This window comes from Takifugu flavidus, chromosome 2 (genome assembly GCF_003711565.1).
Source record: "Takifugu flavidus isolate HTHZ2018 chromosome 2, ASM371156v2, whole genome shotgun sequence".
Classification (NCBI taxonomy): Eukaryota; Metazoa; Chordata; class Actinopteri; order Tetraodontiformes; family Tetraodontidae; genus Takifugu; species Takifugu flavidus.
In genome coordinates, this window is record NC_079521.1 from 10,902,912 (window position 1) to 10,929,427 (window position 26,516).

The 26,516-nt window shown below is 43.3% G+C and overlaps 1 protein-coding gene across 2 annotated transcripts in view; it reads left to right on the forward strand.

Moving 5' to 3' along the window:
- The window catches only part of LOC130517456 (protein kinase C-binding protein NELL1-like), a 128,971-nt gene that overhangs the window by 76,393 nt on the left and 26,062 nt on the right, over positions 1-26,516 (forward strand). For both annotated transcript variants that reach the window (XM_057019354.1, XM_057019361.1), the window contains one exon: positions 16,091-16,216. In XM_057019354.1, the coding sequence (XP_056875334.1) occupies positions 16,091-16,216 (126 nt within the window). The remainder of the gene's footprint in view (positions 1-16,090; positions 16,217-26,516) is intronic.

Consider the following 26,516-nt stretch of genomic DNA (forward strand, 5'->3'; position numbering starts at 1 on the left):
AACACTGAGGAGGTTCCTGATCTCCGCTTCCATTTCGTCCTTCCTGAGGCTGCAGAAATAACAAAGCTGGTTTCTTCATCAGCAATATTTTAATTAAAGCTCCACTATCTGTATTTACTGAATCAAATCTCTAATGCTGACACGAAGGATCTGCATCTTGGCTGTGAAAGTTTTCTTAAATAGAAATGGCAGCCACAGCAATGATGAACTGACAAGAGACGCGACAGGGCGTCCTTGGGAAATTCTATAATCACTTCTTAAATTTGCATTTTAATTAATTGATTAGCTTGGATTCTAGTTGAAAAATACCCTTGGTGATTCTGAAACTGAACTCGGTACAGCTACACATTTCAGTGACACGTGCAAGCGTAGCTGATATAGTTCCTATACATCATGACTGCTTCTGATGATGTGCTGCTGCCAATGACGTCCTAAAAGATCTCAAATTTCCAGGGCTATCATTACAATGTGCAAAGAAAAAAGGGCTTGCCATAGGGCGCTATTCTACAGTCTTTTCTGGGAGCTGTGTGCTGCTTTTGGTTTTATCTCATCGTTTTGTGGCCCATTTACTGTATGATTCAGACTCAATGTTGGCATCATCACCATTTTCAGCAGCTGTTTGCAGCATCCAAACTCTGATAAATGGGCAGCGTTCGCATTGTAAAGTCACAGCAAAGTAAGAACAAGGTCTATTTTTCAGAAGTTAGTGGAGGAGAGTGACTGTGTGTATACATCACTGAGATCAGATGACACCAAAGCTGTCTGTTCCTTTAGCACCGTTGACAGCGTAAATGTACAGCACAAAATAGTGACGTTTCCGAGTCGCTGTCCACGACATGAAAGATCAGTGTTAGCTACATGACCTGCTGTCTAACATGGAACAAGCTGAATCTAGCTGATGATGTTGCAAACCAATGATTCACCTGATGTCATCTGACCTAGTTAATAGCTTTTGGTCAACAGAATTCTGACGTCGTGCACAAACTACACTTTATACTTCATTTTGGAAGCAGTTAGATTCAGAAAAATAAAAATAAAAAAAGCAAGAAAGTCTCCAAAGAATCTATGTTCCTTTTCCCTATCTTCCACTTCTCTCTTCCACCTCTCATCTCTGAGTACTCAATGTGATTTTCCGCTCCAGGTTTTTTTCTGTAAAATACAAGAGGATGAAGCATTCACAGCATATCTGACCTGAGGCTTTTGTTCTAAGATGGTTGTGTATAACAACTGTAGCTGTGGGTTTTTTATTTTCCAAAAGGAAACAATATTTAATGTTTTTCTCTTTTCCCTTCCTGTCGATGGCTCTGGTTCTGCACATTCTCAAGCAGGGGAGATGTCATTATTTTTGTGACCACTTCCCTGCAGCCATCCTGTGCAACATTCAAAAAACACATGACAAATGTACAAGATCATCCTCAGTCTTCCAAAGCAGTGTGAGATTTGAGACGCTCCTAAGCCGCCCAGCCCCCTCCCTGGTTCTCCCTTCAGCTTCTCAGCAGTACTATGAGATATTTATAAGCATTTTGATAGTTTTCTTCCACTCTATCATTTGAGGTGAATGCTGTCATGTCAGATTATTCAGAGAGCTGCTCTAACCCTCTACGGCTGTTCACTGAAGTCACCGGCATGCTGGCACGTTTGTGTTTAGAAGCACACAGCGCTCATTCTGAATTATTAATCTTAGCCATGTCATTAAGCACCTTGCAGAGCCTCCCAGTGACAGACCCCTATCTTTACATGGAATGGAGACAGCATGGCACTGATTAGTTTTCTGAAGATGTGGCTAAATCCCTCTGATGCAAGTTTTTGATTTCACAAAACAAATCAGAGATAGTTAAACTTCCTCTTCAGACGGGTTCAATCCACATGTTTCAGAATTTTGCATAAGAAAGAGCTTTACCTGTGTCTGTTCTCATTCATCCAGGTCATATTAATCCCTAAAGGTCTCAAGAAGAGTCAGCTGGCCCATTGAAAGCAAATGAAAGACGTTTCACCTCTTATCTGAAAGCGGCATCAACTCGGTCGCATTCAATGTGACAGGGCATCTGGCCACTATCCTTGCTCCTGGGATTTTGCTGAGAAATTTAAAAGTTAAATCAAAAGAACAATGGTTTCCTATAAAGCCACTGCATCCCTCCATCTGAAGCAACAAAATTGGTAAAACAACGAATATGGCACAGACCCACAAACTAACCAACAGAAATAACCCCAACCCAGAACACCGCCTACTTCCAACATAGGGAAAACTACTACAGGCAACAACATGCTGTGCCGTGTGTGGGTTCGCTGATCTAAACAATAATATAAGACAGCCTTTACAGATGTAGAGGAAGCAGAATAAGTGGCTTTAAAAGGCTATTATAAAAAATAATATCACCTGGCCTATAGAACATATATGTTGTTGAAACCTGGTCAAGAGTCAACAAGCAATTGGAGGCATTCACAGCCCACATCAACAACGTGGACAACTACACCAGTTCACCTATTAAGTTATAAAGACAATTCTCTGGTCTTTTTAGACCATGCAGTACACGTAGAGGAAGAGAGAATTATAAACATGCAATTGCACACGAAACCAACCCCCACAGACTAACATCTACTTTCCGACTGTATCCTGGGTGTTATCAGAACCCCGAACCATGGGGCTGCCAATGTTCCTACCAAAGGTGTAGGAAAAGACATGAAGAGAAATGGCACATCAACACGTGGCTGGGCTTTCATTAAAATAAAGATAGAGGGCAAAAAGCACCACAGAAAGAAGGAACAACTCCAAAAACATTATCATGCCCTTGATGGAGATTCTTTAACAAGCATCACATCCCTATTCATTTAGAGACAGAGGTTGGTCCACCCAGAGTACAATCACCTGGACAATAGAGCAATATTGTGTATGCGGTCCAAAACAACCATTCCTAAATGGAGGGCGGTGCTGAGGCAAAACCTCCCATTCACCTATACACAGTGCTGATTACCAATTCTCACATAGGTGTAAACACTCCACTATCTCCAGGGACAAGCGACCCTAATGACTCCCCTGATGGGCACCCGCAGCAAGTTTTTTTCTATGGGCCTTTGTTATCCGATGACCCTTAATGCCAGGTATTCATCAAACATACTCCTGCTGATCAGCATTCCCTTTCCTACACTATTGGCTTGGTTTCTACCCCAATCAAACCAATCACAACTGAAAAGCCTTTCAGATAAGGTGAATGTTGTGCGTTGCTTTCAACAGTTGAGTTGACTCTTCACACGATCCTCGTGGAAGAATTAAAGTGAAATTGTAGAAGCTTTTTTTGGCAATAACATTGGATCAAAGCTAACAGTCATTTCTCAATATTAAGTACACAATTATGCATTTTAAGTACTCAAGTATTTAAGCAAACTTCTGAAATACGTACTTGGAGGTCTATCATTTGAAGAACAGTATTTCCAAGTACACACCTCACTTCTTGATGAATTGCAACAGGCCATAGAGTCGATGACATCATTCTTCCATTGCTGCCTTGGTTAACTAGCTTCCCCTGTTTGGTACTAAATTAGAGCCCGGCATTACACAGTTCAGGAGCAAATATTATCAACAGACCTTTCAGTCACGCCACTCTCTATCCTTGGAAAGTAACATCCATCTGTCTGGCTAAATGACACAGTAATTACCTTGAAATAGGCCCCAAAACAAAATAGACAAACAACAGATTGATGTCCTACCTCAATGAGTAATAAGGTTAATATAGACTTTAAACCCCAGAGTACAGTCAGAATAATTCAAGCTTTGTACCTGTAGAAATGCAGTTTCTGCCCTGGAATATGGGGGAGTCTAAAAAACTGATCTGAAGAAAGCTTGTTGACCAAAAAGTGAGGAGGAAAACGCACAAGCGAAGCTGAAGCACTTCTCTGTTGGTCGGACCAAACCTTTACACTTGTTTGAGCAGGGTGTGATCTAAAATGCAGCTCTTTCAGTGGGAGTTACAAATGGTGAGCTTCCTGCCTTCCCCTGTTCTCTTGACAGCACTCAGACACACACACACACAGACACACACAATGGTGCACATAGAAAATGGGTTTTGCTGGTGACAATAGGAGATGAATGGAGAAGTTCTCAGAGTAAATGAGGTTATTTCCATGATGAAATAGAGTGATAAAAAGGCAGAGCATGATCTCCTTTCCTCCCCTTCCCCCCTCTCCTGCTCTCCTCCGCTTTGTTGGCCGCCTATTCATCATGACTGTACAGTGATGGAGAACACTCATACATGCAGTAGGTGAGCTGGAAACAGACGGCTCGACTGAAAGCCTGCAAAGGGAATCAGGTTGACCTGCTCTCAGATCTGTTTGATAATGCTCCTCTCCCCAATGGTGACCTTGAGGAATGGAGTAAAGTCACTCAGTGTCAGGCAGCTTCAGTCTGTGTGACCTGCTGGGTCTGAGCTCCTGAGGATTGAAATGAACCAGACAGGGATTACCTAGGAGAAGGTCGGAGCAAGGGCAAAGTCGGGATTGATAGATGTTTACAAGTTTATGCGTCGTTTTTCTGTTAATGAGAGGCTGAAGGTGAATGCGGGGACTTGCTGAGCAAAAATCTATTCTTACAAATGCTGTTTGTAAGACCCAAATAGCAAAAACAACTTGAAAGATAGCAAGTAATCAAGAATGGCGTTGAATACTTTTTGATTTTTAAGAATCTCTGTGAATGTCCACAATTGTTAAAAATGCAGTTCTATGTCTCTCGATAACTAGCAAATTCTTTATATCACGGCTGATTTTAGAAATTACGGCAGAAGCCATCGTCTTGGTTTTTGTTTCGGTGATGACAGTGCACAATTCATGACAGTAATAAGACCTCGCAGCAGAAAAACAGTGGTTGCTATGGCAACCCGTAACTCCTCATTCCTAACGCGACAGAAGTGTGCGCTCAATGCACAGAAGCTCTCTCTTTGTAAATGCATCCTGAAGGAACTATCATGTGGGAAAACTTGGCCACTTGCCTTTGCTTTATGCCATAGAGGCCAAAGGTTAACTGGTCTCATCAGAATCTTTTCTTTGGGTCATTGAAACTGGAAGATGGAAGTCAGCTTGAAGAAATGTCTAAATCCAGCAGCAGCTGTGCTGTGAAGCCTTTAGTAAATTTTTAGTAATAAGGATAAAGGTATACACGGGAGATGGAACAGCCTCCTCATGGAGAGGTCTTTTTTCTGGGAACACTGTGGCCAACTGGTCCTAGTCCGAAAGCACACGGAACCATAACAGAAGCAGGAGCTTACAGTCGCAGGAACTAGGACACTGAATTATGTGTAAACATCTCTTCTGTGACAGCAGAAGCTGAATCATGCAAAGGCTTACGCTTCTTCATGATTAATGGACCCAAGCCCCTCTACTGTCTTGCAATGCAAATTTGGCAGCTCCAGCTCAAAAACATTCCTGGCAACTGTTGCTGCACATCATTTACAAACCAAAACATCTGTCGGGAGTGATAAATAAAGCAATGTAAAGATTTACGGGGACAACAGCCAACCAGCAGTGAGCTCTATGTCACAAATGAGCAGTACACATTCAGGAAAACTTTGTAGCCAGACTGTGACTTACAGCCGTAGTATAATGTAGTGTAGTGTAGTATCTTGGGATGATTAAAGCCCAAAGTCCCCCCAAATTCCACATCATCTTTTTCTTTTCCTTGGCTTATGGTCAACCATTCCCGAGAAGTTCATTAAAAGCTCTTTTTAAAAATTTTAAGATATTTTAATCAAAGGCAGACAGGTAAATGGCAGCTGTTACTTTACCACCTTGGTAAATAGATTTTTTTTTCTGTATTTTATACCATCAGTTGTGATATGATCCCTGATTGATTTGATAAGCTCAGATTACCTGGATCCCATGTGATCAAGGTTTACCAAATCTAAAGAGAAGAGGGTATTGAAGCTACATCATCTCATGAGTAGAAATTACAGGAAGTGGTTGTTTCTGGGACTCCACCTCATCTCGTCTGTATTTCTTCCTCGTCTGTCTAAGCAATGACAGAACTATTGTCGCATAATATTGTGTAATATAGGTGTTGTAACCTCTCATCATTAATCTCTGCCCCCACTGCTCTACGCCCTTGTCTGAAGGTCTGTCTCTCTCGGTCTCATACAGAGTCAGAGCTTTAGTTGAACAGTACCTCTTGTATCCCCCCTGCCCTGCCCAAAGATGCCCACTCCCCCTGGGAACGAAGAGGGTTCGGTGCAGGATTGAGATTGATTTACATGTGGTTACATGAAACTTTACAAGCAAAGCTATTTTTTCGAACCCTCAGGTAGTCCTGAAGCACGTGCTGGTCGACCTATGACTTCAGACGAAACAGGTAAAATTGCAAAGCAACAAACCAGCAGCATGTCAAGGTGTGACTGGACTGTTGCATCAGAAAACCAGCAGCTTAAATCAGGGGACGTTAAACTCTGAAGTTGCCTAGCAGGGAATTGATGAAGGAAAAGCAATTTTTGATCACAACTCTCCAATAATTAACCATTTCTAGAAGGATATATGCAATTTTATGTGGTGCCCCCCCCGGCAAAACAGGGTCATCATAATCCTGTAATAACCCAAAAGGTGATTTCATGTATATTTTCTTGCAATCTGTCTCAAGGCAACAGCAAAAGCTGCAGACAGGTTGTACAGCACCTTCATCTCCATCTGGACCCTCTTATTGGTGCCAAGAACAGCCATCACTTTCACTGTAAACAAGAATTTATTGCATTTAATGGCATTTGAAGCCATCACCTGAGGCACCGCGAACAGCCCCAGGTTAGGCAAGAGGATGTAATATCTGATACAATATCAGGTGCTAACCACACCACCTCGTGGTGTTGGGAATGAACAGCTCTGTCTGCAACCCTCTCAGCCTTTGTTGTTATTTCACGCTGGAGCCTGCTTTTTCCTGCATTGCTGGAAGCTCTAAATCTGCGCTTCTACTGACTCCCAGTTAACGACGGCTGACCAGAGAGGCTGTCTCTGCCGAGTCAGAGCTAATTTGCGTCCAGACACATGCAGGTCGAGCTGTCTCAATCCGGCCGTCGCTGGCATTTAATTGCAGTTGATATTTAAACGCTGGAGCAGATCACATTACAAGTGGCTCTTCCTCCTGTTTGTGCTGGCGGCTTATTCCATTATACACTCCTCATTTCCCTAGCTGTCCTTCAGCCCACTCTGAATGTCAGCAGCTCGGGGCGTCGGGACTCTATCAATTATAAGAATTGAGCCGGCTACAGTGAATCAGGCGCTGATAGCATCAGCACATTTGGGGTAGGAGGGGACGTGGGTAAGCGCAGCGATGGCTAGTGGAAGGACATGGGGAGGTGGGCGAGAAGGGCCAACCACCGACCATCTCCATAGGGTGCCTAACTCTGCGGGAGACAAAGGTTACATTGGTAAACTTTCATTAGTTACCGACTCAGCAGTAATTATTCATCTTCTGCATCAGCCATGTCAAACAACTAGCCCTCCATAAACTTACATGAGACCTTACACAGGTTTTATCTTTATTATCTTTCTTCATCAGGGCGTTAGCGATACGCAAACATCGGTGCTTTATCCTGTTGGCTAGTTGTGACTAGAATATAAGTCTGCTGTTCTGATAAAATGGACAGTATGAAGGGGGGAGTCACACAGAGCCCTGCCTGTTGTGGTTGATGATCCTTCCCCGAGTCTTTTGTAAAGATCTTTGTAGATGCTGTGTCTCAGTTGTTGGTACGTCCATAGCATAATGTGTTTCAGTCCCAGGCGGTTGATCTTTTGTAGTAGCTCGATCTCCACCTATGCTCATGTGGGAAGAGATGATACATTTATTTCAGCTGTGAGCTGCTTGATCCTGTGAGAGATTTGGGAGCATTGAAATCGGCTAAAGGGACAACGTGGCCAGGGAATAGGCCTGACGGCTGACAAGCAGAGAGAAGTCTCCAACACCATTTTAGTCAGGCATGAAAGGTGGAGACAGGCCTGTGACGTGAAGCCTGATGATGAGGCAGCCAGTGATAACTTTAATCAGTGTGGTTTCATTGGGTGGATCAAATAATGCCCATCAATCCACATAGCATATACTGCCATTCTGTACCACTTTTAGTTAATGGTCAGTTTCCTTTAATCAGACGAAGCTGAATAAGTGGAAAAGCATCAATTACATTTCTGATTTTTAAAGTTGTTGGTGACCGTTTTGATTTCCAAATCCATCTTAGACACTGTTTAAGACAATAAATGTTTGGGAAAATCCTACAATGCAAACTCAATTTGGCCAGGATTAGGATTAAGATTAGATTTGAGATAATGCTGGAATGAAGGTCATGAAAATAATCCATTCACCCCAGTAAGCTTGCTGCCTCGATGATATACATGGTGGCATCAGCTGGAAAACACACATACTGCCAGTGTATGGGTAACATGGTGATGCTGGGGCGGGGGGCAGGTCCTATTTAGTGACAATGGTGTTGCCTGAGGCAATTGATCATTGGAATTCATTTCACTCATCAATAGTTGAAATATCTGGCAGAATCATGCACAGCTAGTTAATGGAAGCAATGAGTACATGATCATAAGTATTTGTTAAAGAGGAACATTAAAGTATTAAGTGCATTTATAAAGCATTTTAGGATGTATTTTGATTGTGCTATATATATATTAGAGCAGTGATGCTTAAACTTCCCTCATTTATATTCCTGGCTTGTTAAAGCCATTTTCTGCCTCATGAACACCTCAAACATATCCACCCTGCAGAATAAAGACCATTAAGTGGAAGGATTTCCTGCCCCCTCCATTTTAAGGTGTTATATTCAATAATTTGTACAGCCATCCAGTTAGGTCTGGACTTGAGACGTTTCAGAGGTATGTTCGAGTGGGGAAAGTTCACGCTTATCCTGTCAGCCTGGTGTGTCTCATGGCACATGTTGGAACAGGTGCAGCTGCAGTTTATCTGGGGGATTCGACCTCTCCGACTCTTCCTGCGTCCTCCAGCTGCTCTCTGCTGTCAGGTGCCACCAGAGGGGCCGGCCTTAATTATGGCGAAGAGTCTGACCGTGACACTGACATGGGATGTAGCAATGTTGTCTGCAGGCCAGGATGAACGGGGCACACCTCACTCCGTGTTCCTGTATTCTGAGGCGAGGAGACCATCTGCTGTCACCGTGTGTGTTTATGTGTGTGTGTGTGTGTGTGTGTGTGTGTGTGTGTGTGTGTGTGTGTGTGTGTGTGTGTGTGTCTACATGTGTTTATGAGAGAGAGAGAGAGAGAGGTGCTTTGGCTATAATCTGACTACTGTATGATTACTGTGCATCAAATGGGACAGATGATGTCTACAAAGTCAGTTACATTGAGCTGGATCAGGTGGAAAAAGTTGTTTGAAAGCCGAATCGGTGAATCCAGTGAACTTGGTAGGCATTATAATATATAATTATCCTTCAAAGAATGTATTTGGTGACCCGGTTATCAACAAGTGTCGTTGAAATGGAATTTCTTCTGTGAATCAAATGTCTCTGTTCGCATTAGCATCACCCTCACCCGCCTCACTGTGGTTGATTGATCTGGTGACAGTAAAGTCGTCAATACTCACCAACAACAAGTCAATGTTAAACTTGCGCCCCAGACCAAGAATAATCCGTTTAAATGGTATCAGGAAGTGTTTCTGTCAGCAGGCAGCAGCTGCCTCTGGATGTGAATAACAATGAAGCTAATTAAAGCACTTTTCTTGCTGCATTTCACTGATATTTCAGCATCATCTCTGCCATCAACGAAGTAACAAGTACATTGTTCTTTGATATCTCGCTGTTTGTTCGTTTTCCTTCATTTCTCCCCGTTTGTTCAGCATTTCTTCTTCTACACCTTCTCCCCTCTGTTTTGTTCACTATTGCATGTGTCTTTGATTTTTCTTGACGTTCACATTTCCCATCCTGGCTCGAACGCATCAGCGTGTCTTTGTTGTATCGACCTCTGCCATGATCCGTGTTCCGCTCTGAGTTCCCCCCCAAGAAGCCGGATGCTAATTTAGACTCGTGAAACCCCATTCTAAAACTGCCAGGATAATAACAGCTCCGCACCTCCTCATCTAACTTTCAATTGCTTTCATTTTCCAATCAGCCACAAGGTGAATGGTGACTGATGGGATGTCAATTAGATCATGCAGGTCGTTAGCCGCAAGGCATCGCTATTACCTTACAACTGTTCACTAATAGTTGTATCTGGTCAGTAATCAGGAGTAGCTTCTCATCTGGACCGGCATGAATAATAAGGATGACCTTCCTGCCAAACTCTGTGTGTGCGTCACAGCAACTCAACACAATGAGAACTAATTCAGCCATCTGCCGCTGCCGCCGTGCCCACGGTCCTTCAGGGTGCCGGGACAATCAAGAGTGTGTGCGTGTGTGATTGTGCCACTATTACAGCTTTTTGTATAGGAGTGCCTGTTGGCCATACCATGAGGAAAGAAAGGAAGCTACAGATCTGGGAACAGGAGCTGAGCGATGCCAGATGGTGCACAGCCGTGTCCTCAGGTTTCCTTTGGTTAGAATATTGGGCCAGATTCAGGAAAACGTTCTTACGAACAAATTTGTTCTTAAGTCCCACTTACGAACATTTTACGAAGATTGTGGCATTCACCAATTTCTTCTTATCCTGGATTTATGCGTAGGTAAGAACAAATCCTACGAACACTTAGGAGTACTCTTACGCACATTTCAGTGCCGACATGTTGGCATGGTTGTGTTTTCTTCTCTTGTGCAGTCCAATAAAATTCAATATTACAATGATAATTCTGTCATATTTATTTATTTATTTGTTTATTTCCTATTTTTGGTGATTAACGGAGAATTTTAAAATTACGTAAATGTGCCAATGACTTAACATTAATCAACCAAATTGGAAACCATGCCAAAACTGTCTTTTTATTTGATTTTATCTTGATTTATTTTATTAGGGGATCGAGGATATGCCCTGGTTGTTGACACCACTGACCAACCCTCAGACTCCACAGGAGTTTTATTCAATCAGATGCATGCGCGCAGTCGCTCCACCATTGAACGCACCATCGGCATGTTAAAGGGGCGCTGGTTGTGCTTGGACAGAGCCACGACCCCGTGAGGATGTGCGTCCTGACGCAATGATGGGGCCAGACTGCAGGCACGTGGTTCACGTTCGAGCGCGATTAATTGCCCGTTTGTGAATAAAATGCATTATTGTTAAAATTTCAGTCTAACAGTCTTGATTCACTTCAAAAAGAAAAAAAAAAAGAGAGACCGGTTTCAGAGCACAGCTTTTACACGTTTTTTTTACATTCTTATTTTTTTTACATTCTCGTTGATTTCTTTAAGCGTGTTGGCTATAGTCATCAGGGTTGAGGCAATTTTATCAAGCGTGTTAGCCATCGTTTCTTGATTGTTCAACATGGCGTCAGAAATCAGGCATGGAGAGGCAAGCTTTGGGCATTTGGCTGCTTTTTGCTCTGTCTACAGGGTCCTGCTGCAGTTCCTTTTATGGGCATTAGTGGGCGGTGACTTATGCTAATCATATGTTAATTAGACTCTGACGTAGGGTTTTCTTAAGAAACTTCTTAATAACAACTTAAGAAAGAATCTAAGAAGATTCTTAAGAACATATTGGTGAATCTGGCCCATTGATCTGATTATTGAGGCCTTGATAAGTTTGCTAAGATGGCATGAGGGGAAATTATAAAGTCTATGAATACTGTTCTTCTGCAAGTCGAGATTGATTATTTTTGTTTCAGTTTTGGCATTTCCATTATTTTAACTTGACATTTCAACTCAAAGGAAAAGGCATTTACAGCAAGTCCTTGTTTTCTTTTCTTTTACACCAATGTTGTCCTCAACAGATCTATTTAATTTTATTGCAATTGGAAATTATTTGAAAAATTCACAGCATTCAAATGATTTAATTAGGAACCAATTTCTCAGTCTTCTCTGAAGGTTTTTCAGCCTTTTTCTAAAACTGTTTCTTTCTGCAAGGGCCCCAGACAAAACTTAACCAGTGAATTACTCTAATTCAAATTTTTAAACACAAATAATCTCCTGTGATGATGGTGGTAGAAAAGGCACAGTATCAGTCCTGTTTTCTTTAAAAGCAAAAGCAAGAAGGAGGAATAAGGAGCATTGTTTCATTGAAGCAATCATGAAATAACCTAATTGTGATGGTGCACTTGGAACAGCGCCAAAGCTTCCTGCTTTAGTCCTTTAGTTTGGAATATTTGCTGATGTGTGTGTTGGAACAAAGGAGAGAGTGAAGTGCTGTGACATTAAAGCTAAATTTGGGTCATTTCCATGCCCAAATTGTGTTGTTATGCCAGAGTAAACACAAGCAGGTCATTGTTAGGTTGATGATTCAGGTGTTTGCAGGATTCATCTTTTATTCATACTGGAGCGAAAGGACATTGATTTCTTCAAGCTAATCAAGTGTGTTTTTTCCTGTTTGCAACCATCAGAACAAAGCGAGACTCGTGTCTCATAAACTGCTGGCAGCTGTTGTCACTGTTTCCCTCTCTCATCATCTGTTTATCTCTCATATTTCCACCCCTCCCTCAGACTCGGCAGCATCCGCCTGTCACTGAAACAGCTTCATGCATCTGTGCACGTACCTCCACGTGCCCGAGGGTCGTTCCATATGTGCAGCCCTGTGTGTGTCAGAACTTGTCTGTATCTGCATGTTTGCTAACAGTCGAGTGTTCATCCATCTCTTTGCTGGGATGTTGATAAGTAAACCTGTTTAAGGGGTTCCTGTCTCGTAAAGCTGAAGCCAATCACACAAACCCCCATTTTTAATAAATTAACATGAAGTATTTGAAGAAAGTTTTGGATTTTTTTTGTTAAACAAATGTTCGCATCAGCTAGCAGCCTTTGAAAACACACAAATTCCCTGGAGACCTGTCTGAGATGAGCAATGTGCACCAACTTGTTTCCAGTGTTACGCGAACAGTATTGTGTTCGTCTTCACTGCACTAAAACAGCTGAGAAGACATAGCTTGCTGTTATTGTTCACCATTTCACTCTCACTGGGCCAGTGAACAGCAATTTAATTTTTGTCTGCCTTTAACAGCCCTCTAGCAATGTGAACCACTGAGTGTACGAGGAAGGGCACCGTGTTAGGGGCAGCATTCAGCCTTAGTGAGTAAAGGGGGAGAAATCTGATTAAATCCTCGTTTAACAGCTCTTTACAGTGGAGGTTATTACGTATGTGAACTTGGGCTTAAGAAAACATGGTAAATCCAACTAATAGAGGAAGTTTGAGATTCCAAAGTTTTGTCAGTTTTGTTTATGACTTCAGTTGTGCTGAACTTTGGAACACAGAGGCCGCTCTGGCTGTTGTCTTCTCTGTGACGAATTTTCAATCTCGAGCCTTTATGATGTTTACTTTTCAGGGATGGAACTTTTGCGGGATTTCATGTACAACAAGAAGATCCCAGAGATGTGCACACTCCACTGGCTGTATATCCAGATGTATTTCAGTTAGCAGCCACTCAGGTGTACAAGGCTGAGCTTTTTTCGATGAATTTCCCCATGGCAACACCCAGCACACACAAACACGACGACTGTCATCCCGGTAAACTGCTGCGTTGTGCGTGACAGAAGGATTCTGTTACAGTCTCATGCTTCAGAGTGTCTGTCTGGAAGGCTGCCACACCGCGGCTCGGTGAATGGCAGATCCTTGTTGAAGTTGCAGACTGACGGTTAGATTAAACCACCTTCCTCACTCTGTTTCTTCATCCTGAGAGGGAACGCCATCAGTCTATACTCCCACTTCGCCAGCTCCTCTCCGACAATGCGAACCTTTTTCTAACGTGTTGAATCGGAGCACTTCCTGTGTGGTGCAAGTCCTCAGGAAGGACGAGGGTCACGATAAGAGCCGCTGCTTTCAAAAAGGAATTTTAATTAAAAGCGCCAGTAGTTTTCCTTCGACTGAGATGGAGACAACCCACATCAGAGAAACATGCAGTCCGGCTCTGAATGTTGATATTTTTTCTTTCCTTTTTTTTTGATTTTCTGTTGCGGCAACACGCACAGGAGATTTCAGCCATCTGAGGTGCGTTTGCATCCTCATTATGGTGACGAGACCCAGAAAATCGTTGGTTTCTTTTCTAGTGTGAGTCTAAGGTACGTTTTGATGTAGCAGGTGTGCTCTGCTGTGGGAGACTCACTTATCTTTATAAGTTGTTCATAAGTAATGCTGCGTGCAAAAGTGCTGGGACATAATTGCTGTCTGAGCTTCATGTCCGACTCGGTGGAAGCCATTTAAGCCATTTTCCCGGTCTCCACTCTGGCGGCGTAAAACTGTCATCTGCACGGGATGAAAGTCAATCACGGAGAGGAAAGGAAGAGTTTTCTTTTATTTCAGCCCTGACTGATAATTTTTCAGCCCTGCTAAATGATGCTCTGTGCCGCCTGTCAATCATCTGGGGCAAAAACGGCAGAGCAACGGGCTTAAACTTCCAACAGACGCATTAGAGTAAATTGAAGGCCAACATTTCCGATTCATGTGCTCATACATTCACCCCCCCCCCCTCCCAAAATCCCCCAGTATTTGCTCCGGAGAAGTCTTTTTAGTGTGATTCTGCTCTCTAATCTGAAGCTACACAGAATTCTCAAACTCTCTCCTCAGTCTCTGCAGCAGAATATGTGTATGAAGTGGTGAGGATGCTTTTACCTGAAGCTCCACAGGACACAATCTAGTCCACCATATCAAAAATAGATGACATGTGTGTTTTAAATTTGAGTCGGCATGTTTGTGTCGTCAGCCGGAGCTCCAACCTCTGTATTGTGATTCAAGATACTGAACCCAGATCGGATCCAGGCGGCTCCCAAACCGTCCTTCCTCCAGAGGCATCTGTCCAGTTTCAGTCTTCATCTGTTCTGCCTCAGAACATCTAATCACTCAACAGTAACAAAAACAAACTCTCTGCGAAGACCCAGAGAGACGCTGACGGATTAACGGGTGCAAAAAAAAAGCAAAGAGGGGGGAAAAAACCCCACACGAAGACACGCATGTGCTAATTCACACAGGAGTCGCACCTCACCTTATTTTTAGCTGTTCCCCTCTCTGGTTCTGACCTACATCACAGCATGAATAAGGCAGCAGAGAGGGGGCGGGGGAGGGGCGCCTGGGCTGGGTGTGGAGAAACGGGAGAGACACTGGTAAATCCAGAGAAATGAATTCCCCCGTGTGAAATGACAGTTCCAGTTCTGTCAGCAGACCTCACCTGCAACAACCCCCCCACCCACCTACTCATACACACACCTACACACAGAGCTGAACCTCGGGCTCAAATTGTGGCATCACGCACCCGTTCAGACGATGGATGTTTTCCTCCCTCTCAAAATAAATCAGCGGCCTCTCAGCATTGAATAATTGAGGCTGAGTGTTGGGGGACGTCACACGATGGCCATCATCAGCTTTGAAGAGTCCTTCTTTTGCCATTTAAGAGTTGTTTTAGGTGAGAGGGGATCTTTTGGACAGGATAAAACCTGAAATTGGTTATTGTTTTACAAACCACTCAAATGGCCTCCTTGTGTTTGATGTGATCGATGTGTTGGATGGTGAAGGCCTTTGTGACTATATGATCCATCTTTCTTTGTGTAAACCAGCACCCACATTAAAAAAAACAGGTTTCTTTGTAAGTCAACAGCATAGTTTTATACACAATCTAATGGGAAAAGAGGTGGAATCCTAAAGGAGGAGGATATGGAAATACTGGTCTTGCTTTCTTCCTGCCTTCCTTTGCATGTAGCAAACACACACCCTCAGCGGAAAAGTACCACATAAATACTTATATGTGCATACACACGCACAGTAGCGGGAATTCAGGTCCCTCTCCTAAAGCCCTCCCTCGTGATTTAAGATCCCATTTCCTCCCCGAGCTCGATGTTTTGATGCTCCCACAAAGTCTTTTAAAGCTCATTATGAGGAGGAGGATTCTGTGAACATGAAGCTCTGCCATGTTGCAGAGCGGTGAAACCGTACAGATGTCAGGACAGAGCCCTTCCAGTCTCATTTTCTTTCCTTTGTGTAAATATTTACGGGGGCTGGTTGCTTATTTGTGTGTGACTGATGAGTCTCTTTCTGCTCCGTCCTTCCGCAGACATCGACGAGTGCGCCACGCAGATGCATTACTGCCAGTCCAACACGGTGTGTGTCAACCTGCCCGGCAGCCATCGCTGCGACTGCCTGCCAGGCTTCATCAGGGTGGACGAGTACTCCTGCAGCGGTACGTCTGCTCCGGCTGTCTGACGCCTCGCCCTCTCCTTCTGAAGTTCTGTAGTCGCTAATGAACTAAAGTTTTCTTTTGATCTGCCAGGATTAGTTCCTCTTTATTCAAGTGTTTTAACAAGCAGAATGAAATTTAATGGGCCGGCGTTGAAATGTGTTGGGTCTCCCAGTCCAGTTCGTTTCCACACAGTTAAACTGGCATCGTTGGTTTATCAGGTCGTTGCAGCCTGTTCAGCAACATGATGGTGTCTTAATGGGGTAAATGAAGTAAACTTGAGTACACCAACATACTGGGCAAAACATCAAGCATGGCCCATAAACTGATGAATATACTCCTGCCAGAGTGGACCTCATTGACAGTGAAGCTGGGATATCCATCCATTCATCTGTTCCCTTCTTCTTCCACCTTTGTTCTCATTTTAAAGTGTATTCTTGCTGGAGCCCAAATGAAAGAAACATCTCTACACTAGTATATACGCACCATTCTTTTGGTTTTGTACACCAGGAATTGAGTTCCTTCCATGCATAGAAATCATCAGGATTCGCTCCTCACGCTTTAAAGCTTGATCACCGGTATCACATGGGTTGGTGGTCCAAATCCAAGCTACCAACTACAAGGACTGAAACGAGCAGATTGCATCCCTCAGAAGGGCTTTTGGAAAACCAAAGTGTGCCGGATGAAGTTAGCCGGTGCACTTCTGTGCTGCAGGGATGGATGGGGAGTGGGGACAGCAGGTGTGGTTAAATAATTTCACATCCAGGTGCAGTGAACCAGGCTGATTGAGCCACCTGCAGCAGGGAAACGGCGCTATAGACACTCCCTCTAAGTCCCAGACGATCACAGTTTAGTGTGCTAATTAGCGAGCTTACACTTGATAATATTTTAAGTTCAGTCTAATCATATATTCGTATATTCTCCAAGCATGCAGAGTCACATCAGGTCTGAACAAACCCAGGGCTGATGTAACCCACCGTTTATGAAGCCTGGATGTTCTAGAACCCCCCTAATCCTTGATAAAAAAGATAAAGCTGCGAGTTATTGAACAGATACAGAGAAGTGTGCGTGTTATCACCGTTAATGCAGTCTTGAGGCCGTTATCTTACGCAACCTGGGTGGTTTTTAATGCGTTATCACAGAGATGCGAACGGGGATTGCGTGAATTTGGCAGCGACTTAATTCATTTCATCATCAGTCGTCAAGGTCGGTGTCTCGAAATTAAAAATGCATTTGAACATTTCACACAGACGCTGACTAATAAGGAAGAATCTTTCACACTGTGATCACACAGGAACAAGAACATAATCCAGAAATCAGCCTTTCACTCCACTCAGTCCACCATTAGCCCTTTTTGGTTGATTGAGCTTCTTTAATACGCGCTAGAGTAACACCTGATGTAGCTGGGTTGAGAGCAACATGTTTCTTTCAAGCTGAATAGGTTGTTCCTGGTTGGTTGCACAGCTTTTCTCGGCAGAAGTGATCTTTAATGAGGTCACATTTGGCACCGCACAGGAACAGTGATCCATATGCAATCAATCAGCTTGGCAGCTTGTAAACTGTCCTGGCTGTTGACTGGGGGGGGGGGGTTACAGTATGGAAACATTCTCTCTACATCTGCTGGGAGAGATAAATCCCCCTCTCATTTTGCTGCTTCTGTGTGTGTGTGTGTGTGTGTGTGTGTGTGTGTGGTGTGTGTGTGTGTGTGTGTGTGTGTGTGTGTAAAGCACAGTTACCATACAGGCTGCAGTGAGGTGTCGGCTTTGTAATTGGTGTTAAAACCTGGATTGTTTTACCTCTTGATACCAAGTGATTAGCAGAAAAGGTTGATTTTCTCCTGATATAATATGTCACACAGACATTCAGACATTGTCATAAAAGGAGGGAGGCTGAAATCTGCTTTATCCTGCCAAGTTGCCACATTTTAACTTATAATTTGTCGCAAAAGCCGGTTCTGTCGCGTGATCTCCTGACAGTATCGGTCCATCACTGGGGTGTAGACAACTATTTTGCTGACAGGAATGTAATTTAAGTAACTGAGCCTGAAGCGCTTCTCTGTAGATTTCTGATTGCATTCTGAACTCTCAATACCTCAGCTTCTCTGCTCTTAGTGTGCTGCAAAAAATCATTTGCATGACGCTTTGAAGGCCCTCGAGTCAAATAACAATTTATGATTTAAGGCTATTAACTGCCTGCTTATCTTAAAAACAGAAGGTGAACGGGGTTTGACACAAGTATGGAAAGGTATGAAATTTGATTTCTGGAAAAGTAGAAGATGGAACCTAGTGACATGAGACGAAAGTTTTTAGGTTTGCACAATTTATTAAAGAAAACTGTGGCTCGATACAACAAAAACAAAACAAATCAGCGCCTTCCCAAAGTTAACGGTGTAAAACCACAGTACTTTCATTTGCTACCTATGACCTTGGATCTGAAGTGACACTGGCCACAAGGGGGCGCTCAAAACACTGAATGATAGAGGCGTAACCTAGGAGATATGATTAAAACCTGAGCACAAATGATGCTTTTAGCACCTGAAATTTACGCTTATTATTACTTGTGGATAAAATGTTTACTTGCAGGTGGTTATTATTATTTTTGTCATGTTAAATCTAACTAATAAATTAGGCACTGAAAAAGACTGGAATAAAATGTTCTTCCTAATCACAGGCTGATTTGCGTGTCCTGTCAGCTGTGAGAGCGTCACGTGCACTGTGGCAATCAGGCAGAAATGAGATTAAACCATGGCTGCGGGTAAGAGTGTTTGGGATGACAGTAACTGATGGCAGTAATGTGCTTCACCCACTGCAAACCCACCTTACATCACTGTAGGCGGTGAACAGGCTCGAAATGCACCTTCAATATTATAATCGGAGCAGCTGCTTCCTCCGAGGAATAAAATGTCGCCTGCTCCAGCTTGTACGCGACACACCATGCATCACCTTCAGCGTTGGGCACGAGGCTGTCTGTCCTGCCTGGCAGTGGAGCCTTTTCTCTGTGGAGGAACCCTGTAAACAATAGGAGGCTGCTGTAATTGTGGTTCCACTTGATTTCACCTCTGCAGAAGCAGACAGGCGGCTTGAGGGGAACATTGGCCAGAGAGAGGGAATGAGAGGGGAAGCAGGAAGTATTAAGTGTATGCCTTATCTTTAGAAATGCGACAAGGCTGCAATTACATCCATATTTGTGTAGCCAGTATTAGTTCCTGGGCTTACAGCTGCTGTTTATCTGTCAGGGTGCATTTGGGATGAAATTTGACGGGCGGCAATATTTAGTGTCCACATTTTGCAGACTTTTCCCATGAAATAAAACTTATCTGAGAGGGTGGCGAAGGAATTCTGAGTGCAGGACATGGACAACAGTCCAGGTAGTGTGGGAGATGTGAACTGTGTCAGAGGCTAGTTGGGCATGAGTGGGTCTGTGACGGGAGGCTGAGAGGATGAGAAACAAGGGGAAATAAAGAAAAAAACAACTGCAAAGTGTAGCACAATCGAGTTCGGCTAGTGTTCCAGATGTTTGCAGTTGATTGGCCTATTTTTCCAAATCACTGAACGTTTTACAGATGTGATCTGTGCGTCTTTTTGATCTACTACTAAACAAAGAAAATACAACACTGGCAGATACTGTATGTTTTTTCTGACTTAAACAAAATTCCCAGCTGCACTCCTGAAATCCAGGAACTCTTCCTCCTCAGTTACCTTTGATGTTCAAGCTAAGCTCATTTACACATTTAGAGTCATTTATGTTGACGACAGAGTGTAAGTGTAAAAAAGAGATTCTGGCTTCATTATTCTATTAAGAGGGAGATTCTCAGGTTGCACCAAAGGCACTTTAATACTGCAAATGGTTGCAAATCCAACCTCTGACTGATTCTCAGAACATTTCAGGTCCATGCTAAAGCTAACCTTAGCCGGGCGCACCCAAAGTTTATTTGACTATTAAGAAAACCTAAAATGCATAAAATCACAAGTGTCACAGCCTCAGAAGAGACATGGGATCCTTCTCCCATGGTTAGACCCTCCTGAATATGGTGTAACAGGAGATAATACACACACACACACACACACACACACACACACACACACACACACAAAAACACACTTGTTAATAGAGGTCATCCCCAAAATAATGCATACGATTTTTATGGTGCAGTGTTAAGAAAAGCTGAAGTGAATCCCCATGTGACCTCTGACCTCTCACTTTGGTAGATAATAGCTGTGTGTTTATCCTGCCATCGCTGTGTTTCAGTGGAATTGTTTTCTGCGTGACGCAGGTGCTGATAAATTTAACAGCTACAACTTAAACAGCAGGAGTTTAGCAAAAGCAGCCCAGGGGAAAGTTTGGCTCAGGCCGAGCGATAAGGTGAAGCCAGCTTAAAATGGATTTAGTGGCTGCTGTTAATTCTGAATGGCAACTTTTAATGTAACGGTTTTATCTACTGTACAGCACGAACGGCTGAGGGCCTCAAACAACAAATATTTCATTATTGAAGGATTATGCCGCATGAAGCTGCTGTCATCTCCTCAATAAATAAAGCTACTTTATACAAATAAATGATTTAAACCATCTTTTAAAAGGATTCTGATATATAGATGAGATTTACTGGCCCGCTTATTGCTATTGTAAGTCAAAAAAAGATGCCTCTCGCAGATATCAGCCGCTTTCTGTTAACTTGACTCCTCTTTGTGTATTCCCTTTTTTACCCTGTATGCACATAGAAAAATACATTTCCATTTAGAATTTTCTCTCCCAGCTCCTGTTTATAGCAACCGTATCTGACTCGGTGGCATTGCTGACCGCGAGACGCTGGCGTTAATTTCATGCACTGTTTGCCACATTCTCTGAAATTATAGATTTGACGTCTTTCCCCCGCAGAGACACATTATATGTTTAATGAAAATATGATCAAATCCACCTCCAATTATACAGGTAATGAATGTGGAGCTCAGTGGCGACGATGAGGCTGGAAACCTTGGCAACCTTCCTCGCGTACATTAACTCTTCAATGATGGAGGTCACAGCGCCAAGGCTGCCTCAGCACCGGCTGAATTAATGAGCCTTTGTGACACGGTTCTGGACAAAGTTAGCGAAGACGTCTTCAGTCGTCCCTGTGATTCTTATTTATCTGGAACTCCCGCTGAGCAGAAGAGATGGATGTAGTCTACAGTGCAGGGGGATGTCAGTCCATTAAAAATGTAGATATTGGGCCAGGAACGGGATTTACTTTATCATTGAATTGGCCTTGAGTGCATGCGTTGTGTGACACGCACTGGCGACCGTAACATGATGACGGTCCAGGTGAATGATTTTTAGGAGGGAAATAGAATCCCCAAGTGTTACCTGCTGTATGACTGCACCAGTGTTTTCTAAAAGAAATCACTTTGTTTCAATCGACAGTACCACATACGGCCTGTAGGGGCATCAGGTCTTCCAGCTCTGTGTCAGATTATTTGCCAGTAATTTTCCCAACATGTCTTCAGTGCATATCATTCCGTCATCAACATTATTTCACTTTGCTGGTTTTTGATTATGAACGCTTTTCCCATGGTGGAGTGTTTTGGACCCCCTTTACTGCGATTACCCCCGTGGTTCCATCTCTCCATCCCTCCACGTAGAGACGTGTTAAATGCTAATGTTTTGCAGCTATGGGATGGATGTTTACTGACAGAGCATATTAATGGAACATGCTTTCATTAATGTGAATTGCAGCCCTAAGCACTTTTATTGCTGAGAGCCGTATATTTCATTGGGAAGTAAATGAATTGCATTTACCCAGCGCTCGGCGCTGCAGCCCCCACGCGGAGGCGTTATATTTTGAAGTCGATCTTCAAGACACCATAAACCAAAATAAATGTGAATTGCACTCAAGAAGCAGCTGTAATCCATAAAGAACATATTTGCAACATATCTAGAAACACTTGTGTTATGTGCCAACTTAATGTTGATGTAAATTAACATTTCCTTATTCTAAGTGAGGAAAGTCAACCATCTCTGCTCATTTGGATGTTAGCTAAAAAGAAACCCAAATACATTGCTATATTTACAACAATCTGTCTCTGAGCGCTCTTGCTGATGTTGTCATAAGAAAAGAAAGGTCGACAATAACATCCTGCCTGTTTCACCCATCTCAGCATGCTGCTTCAAGGCTTAACACTGAGCTTTGAGACAGTAAAGTCAGTGTACGTGTTAGTTTCTGCCATCATATGATGCTTGCTGTTAGCAACAACCTAAGTCTGTGGCTGCAGGGGAGGACTGGATGCAGCAGATGGGGGACCTGACTCAACTTGAATAGATTTACCTTTTTAGGTTATCTGTGGTGCAGACGTTTATGTGTTCCTGTACTTGAGAGTTTAAGTTTTTACAGTACTATAGTAATTGCGAGGTTGTTGAGTTTGGTGTTTAGATCCTCCCATGAGGTGAAATGAGCAGTCGCTATAAGGGCGGTGGTGGTTCCTCAGGCTCTCAGTGTAAAGGGGCCAAGGAGGCAGGAAGCGCCGCTAAATGTGCAGTGCGTAGCATAACCTGGGACACGGGAAGCATTCATTCAGACGTCGTCTTCAAGATGAAAAGATAAATGAAAGCAGAGCCAGGATCCCACTTGTTCTCTGTGCTGCTCACGGTTTTAAAGTGAGCAGCAGTATTGTGCTTCACTTTTGAAAGGGAAAAAAGAAAGACCCGTCCATCCTCGAGTCTTTATGATCTCGTCACTGGTCATTAAATCTCACATTATACCGAAGCGTTCCACTTGACATTGTCGAACGACACAATGGTAAGAGCTTAAGTGATGAGGACATGTCGTACAAACCAATTATGTTCAGGAAAAAGAATGATGGGGTATTGGTTTTACTCATTCTCTAATAGACGGGGAGTCTCTCGTCTTTATTTTTGAGCTGTTCAGGTTCTCGGAGCAACAGGAGAAATTAAGCTTCTTTGCAGCCGCAGATCTGATAAACGCAGAAAACGAAAGCACCAAGTGGATCTGAAAGTTCCTCAAAGGCCTTTTTAGAAAGGTTCTTTCAGGAAATGAATAGAAAAGGCACTCAATGCTTAAGCATTATTGAAACTCATTTAAGTTATGCTTCTTTGTATACATGCACACAACAGTGTGGCTCGGTGGTGGTGCTGCTGTGGAGTATTTAAGCTGCAGCTCGCTGCTGTTTGAGCTCCTCCTCTCAGTCAACACACACAGCTTGGGTCTATAGGTGTGGATGGGAAAGTAGACTGACAGGTAAATTTGGCCAGCTGGTTCAGCAGACGGCACCGATGCTGCACCAATCGGCCTGTCAGTCTGCCCCCCCCCCCCCCACACACACACACACACACACACAAACTTTACTCTGAACTTCTCAACTTGAAACAGCAGCTCTTACGCAACATGGGAGGGTCAGTTATTAGCCGTTAGCCTTATATATATGTTAGGCTCAGTTAGCCGTTATTAGCCTGATACACCCGACTGCCACCACCAGGCTCCTCCTGGGAATTCTGTCCCTTATAAAAATAAAATAACAACCATTTGCTTCACATCAAGGTTAACGTTTATCTTCTATTATCGTGAGTATTCCATACTCTTAGAAACTTAATGAGCTCTGAAGCAAAGCAATTTGCGAGTAAGCTGTCAGTTATTTAAAGCGACATCTTATTTTCCTCCATTAGGAAATGTCTGATTAAAGTTCGGAGGGTTTCGGAAACTAAGTGATGACGATGTTCCACAGTTACAGAGTGGAAGAAAAACTTTATGTGAAGAAACTTAAAATGCTCTTTATGACATTGAAAATAGAATTCTTTTCCTTCCCTTTTTTGTAAATACTAATAATAATCTTGTTCGAAAGGGACATTTATTGCTTTTGACATGCACACCTAGAACACATTACGATGCAGTTGACAAACTGTCCTTGATTATTAGTTTAATCCTCCACGCATCCAAACCAATTGTATTGAATTTCACACGTGTCAGAGCAACTCAAGCAATTAATAGATTCGCATTTCAATAAATAGCGGAGGGATGCCGCTTCCTGTCTTATCCGCCACAAGGAGAGTTTAGGGGATCTTCAGTTCTGTGACTGTTGACGTGTCGAGGAAGACATCAGACAGAGGTGGAGATGATGTGAGCGTTTGCTAAAGATAGGCAGCGCAGAGGAGCGTTAAAGCTGGAAAATGCCAATTCCCATGTCTCCTGACACCGAGGCTCCCTGCAAATGTGAGAAATGACTTCTGATCCGGCTCATCTGTTTGAATTTTGGACAGTTAAAACATACAAAACCCGACTGTGTGACATTTCATTAAAGAACAAGTCCAAGCTGTCTGGTATCTGATGTTCTTAGCGCGGCGTGTCAGTAAACCCGTCAACATTCTGTTTAGTGGCCTGTTTAGTATTTAAATGTACTCTACAGTTGGCTGAGTTTAACTCACATTTATATTTATGATCCTCTGGCCTGATTTTATCATTAAAATACATTTTCAGGGGTAAAAAGAAAAAAATCTGCAAAACGTGGCTTCGTCATCTGTTGGACTCAGTTCTGTGAGATCCAACCTGCCTCCTTCCCAGTTTGCCCGCCTGCTCGGCGTTCTGATGATGTGTCGTTAGACGCCGTGTTCAGCTGTGATTGGGTGTCGTCCTGTATTTAGCGTTAATTAGACAACAGTGTTCAACCCCACCACCACCACGCTGTGCTACAGCAGGTTTCTTTTTAAGCCAAACCAGTGAAGCAGGATGTTGAGTGTGGGATTGTTGAACGATTCCGTTTCTAGATGTTTAGATGTTGCCTCAGAGCTGTAAATGACCAGGTGATACCTGGTTTATTATAGCTACATTTTTGAATTTAGTGCTCTTCCACCATGAAACGTTCAACTTATAGTTGAATTATTGAGTTACTGACACTCCAGATCATATTTGCATGTAATGAGTAATTAACTTTATCTCCTCTCTATTCTTCCTGAACATCTTCCTGAAATCAGCGTCTTTCCTTGTAGGTATTCACCGATTTCATTTTCTTCCCAAACTCGTTTTCCTAAACGCTGTTTAGCCTCCATAATTCTAAATTGTGGTTAAACATCAATATTTAGGTGTGTTACCCTCCCGTCCATCACATCACTGCCGTCAGCAAACTGAATATTTCATCATTTAACTCTTCCTCTATTAGATTTCCACCCTGGCAGCCCACCTTCCGTGTCCCTCCACATAAATTCCAGCACATCCCACCAGCCTGGCTGACGTTCGTCTCCGTTTTATAGTTCAGGGAGGAAAAGCTAAATAATTCCTCCACGTTGCTTCAGGGCCTTCTGAGCACCCTTCATTAATTAAGAGGAATCTATTAGTCATGACTCTGTGAATATTAACGACGGGTGTGTTTTAGCGTGCGCCTTGCTCTTGGGACCCACATCGGGCCAGGTCCCGGGCCTCGGGCCGTGTGCGTCTGGTGTCGGGAGCCGTGTTGGCAGTGAGGCTTCAGAACCCCAGAGATGAATCGCCGAGCGTGACGTTTTTAATGTTCTGTTTGTGATTATCTGAAATCCCGTTAGATCCCGATGTGAGATGAATTAAAGGCGCTTTAATCAATTGGACAAGCTCCCAACAATAAGATCTGTATTACGTTGCCAAAAAAAAAAGTAATTCATTTTACATTCATAAACCATGGCGAGATCCGCGATGATTATTTCATGTTGTTTTAATTCCGCTGCTTTTAAAAAATGTATGAATCACTTTAGCGTTATTCTCTAATGGCGGCTCTAGTGTTGCGGTGGCCTCGGGTCATCTCCAGCGCAGCCTCATTAGGAAGCTGCGGCGTTCATTATCGACACACGTGGGAGGTCGTGTTTGACGTGATTATTGTGCCACTGCGATGCACAGGTTAAAGAATTCTGCTTGTCGTCTGTGCAGCACCGTAAATGAGATTTCCATGACAAAAAAGCCTTACTGACAGATTAATGTCGGCCTGCCGGGGCGGCCGTGTAAAGCACTCATTAAAGGGGCAATGAGCACACTTTTTTCAACGCTAGGTTCGCTGTTGTGCGCTGTCTGTAGACCAAAACAAAACGAGTCCTGAGCCACACCCCCCCCCCTCTACCTCTGCTCTCCGACCCCACCCCGTCGCCTCGCGACCAATGTTAGTCCGACTTCAGCCCCTTTACCTTCTTCACCAACGGCTGTTGTTTCTTTCGAGGTAATGTCGGATCCCGGTCATCTTCACGTGGACGTTACCAATGTACATGAAACAACAGCGGCCCAGCTCGTAAACAAAGAGCTGGAGCTCAGAACACACAGAGGGTGTGTGTCATCATGCTGCACTCCTTCACCTAGCATTTT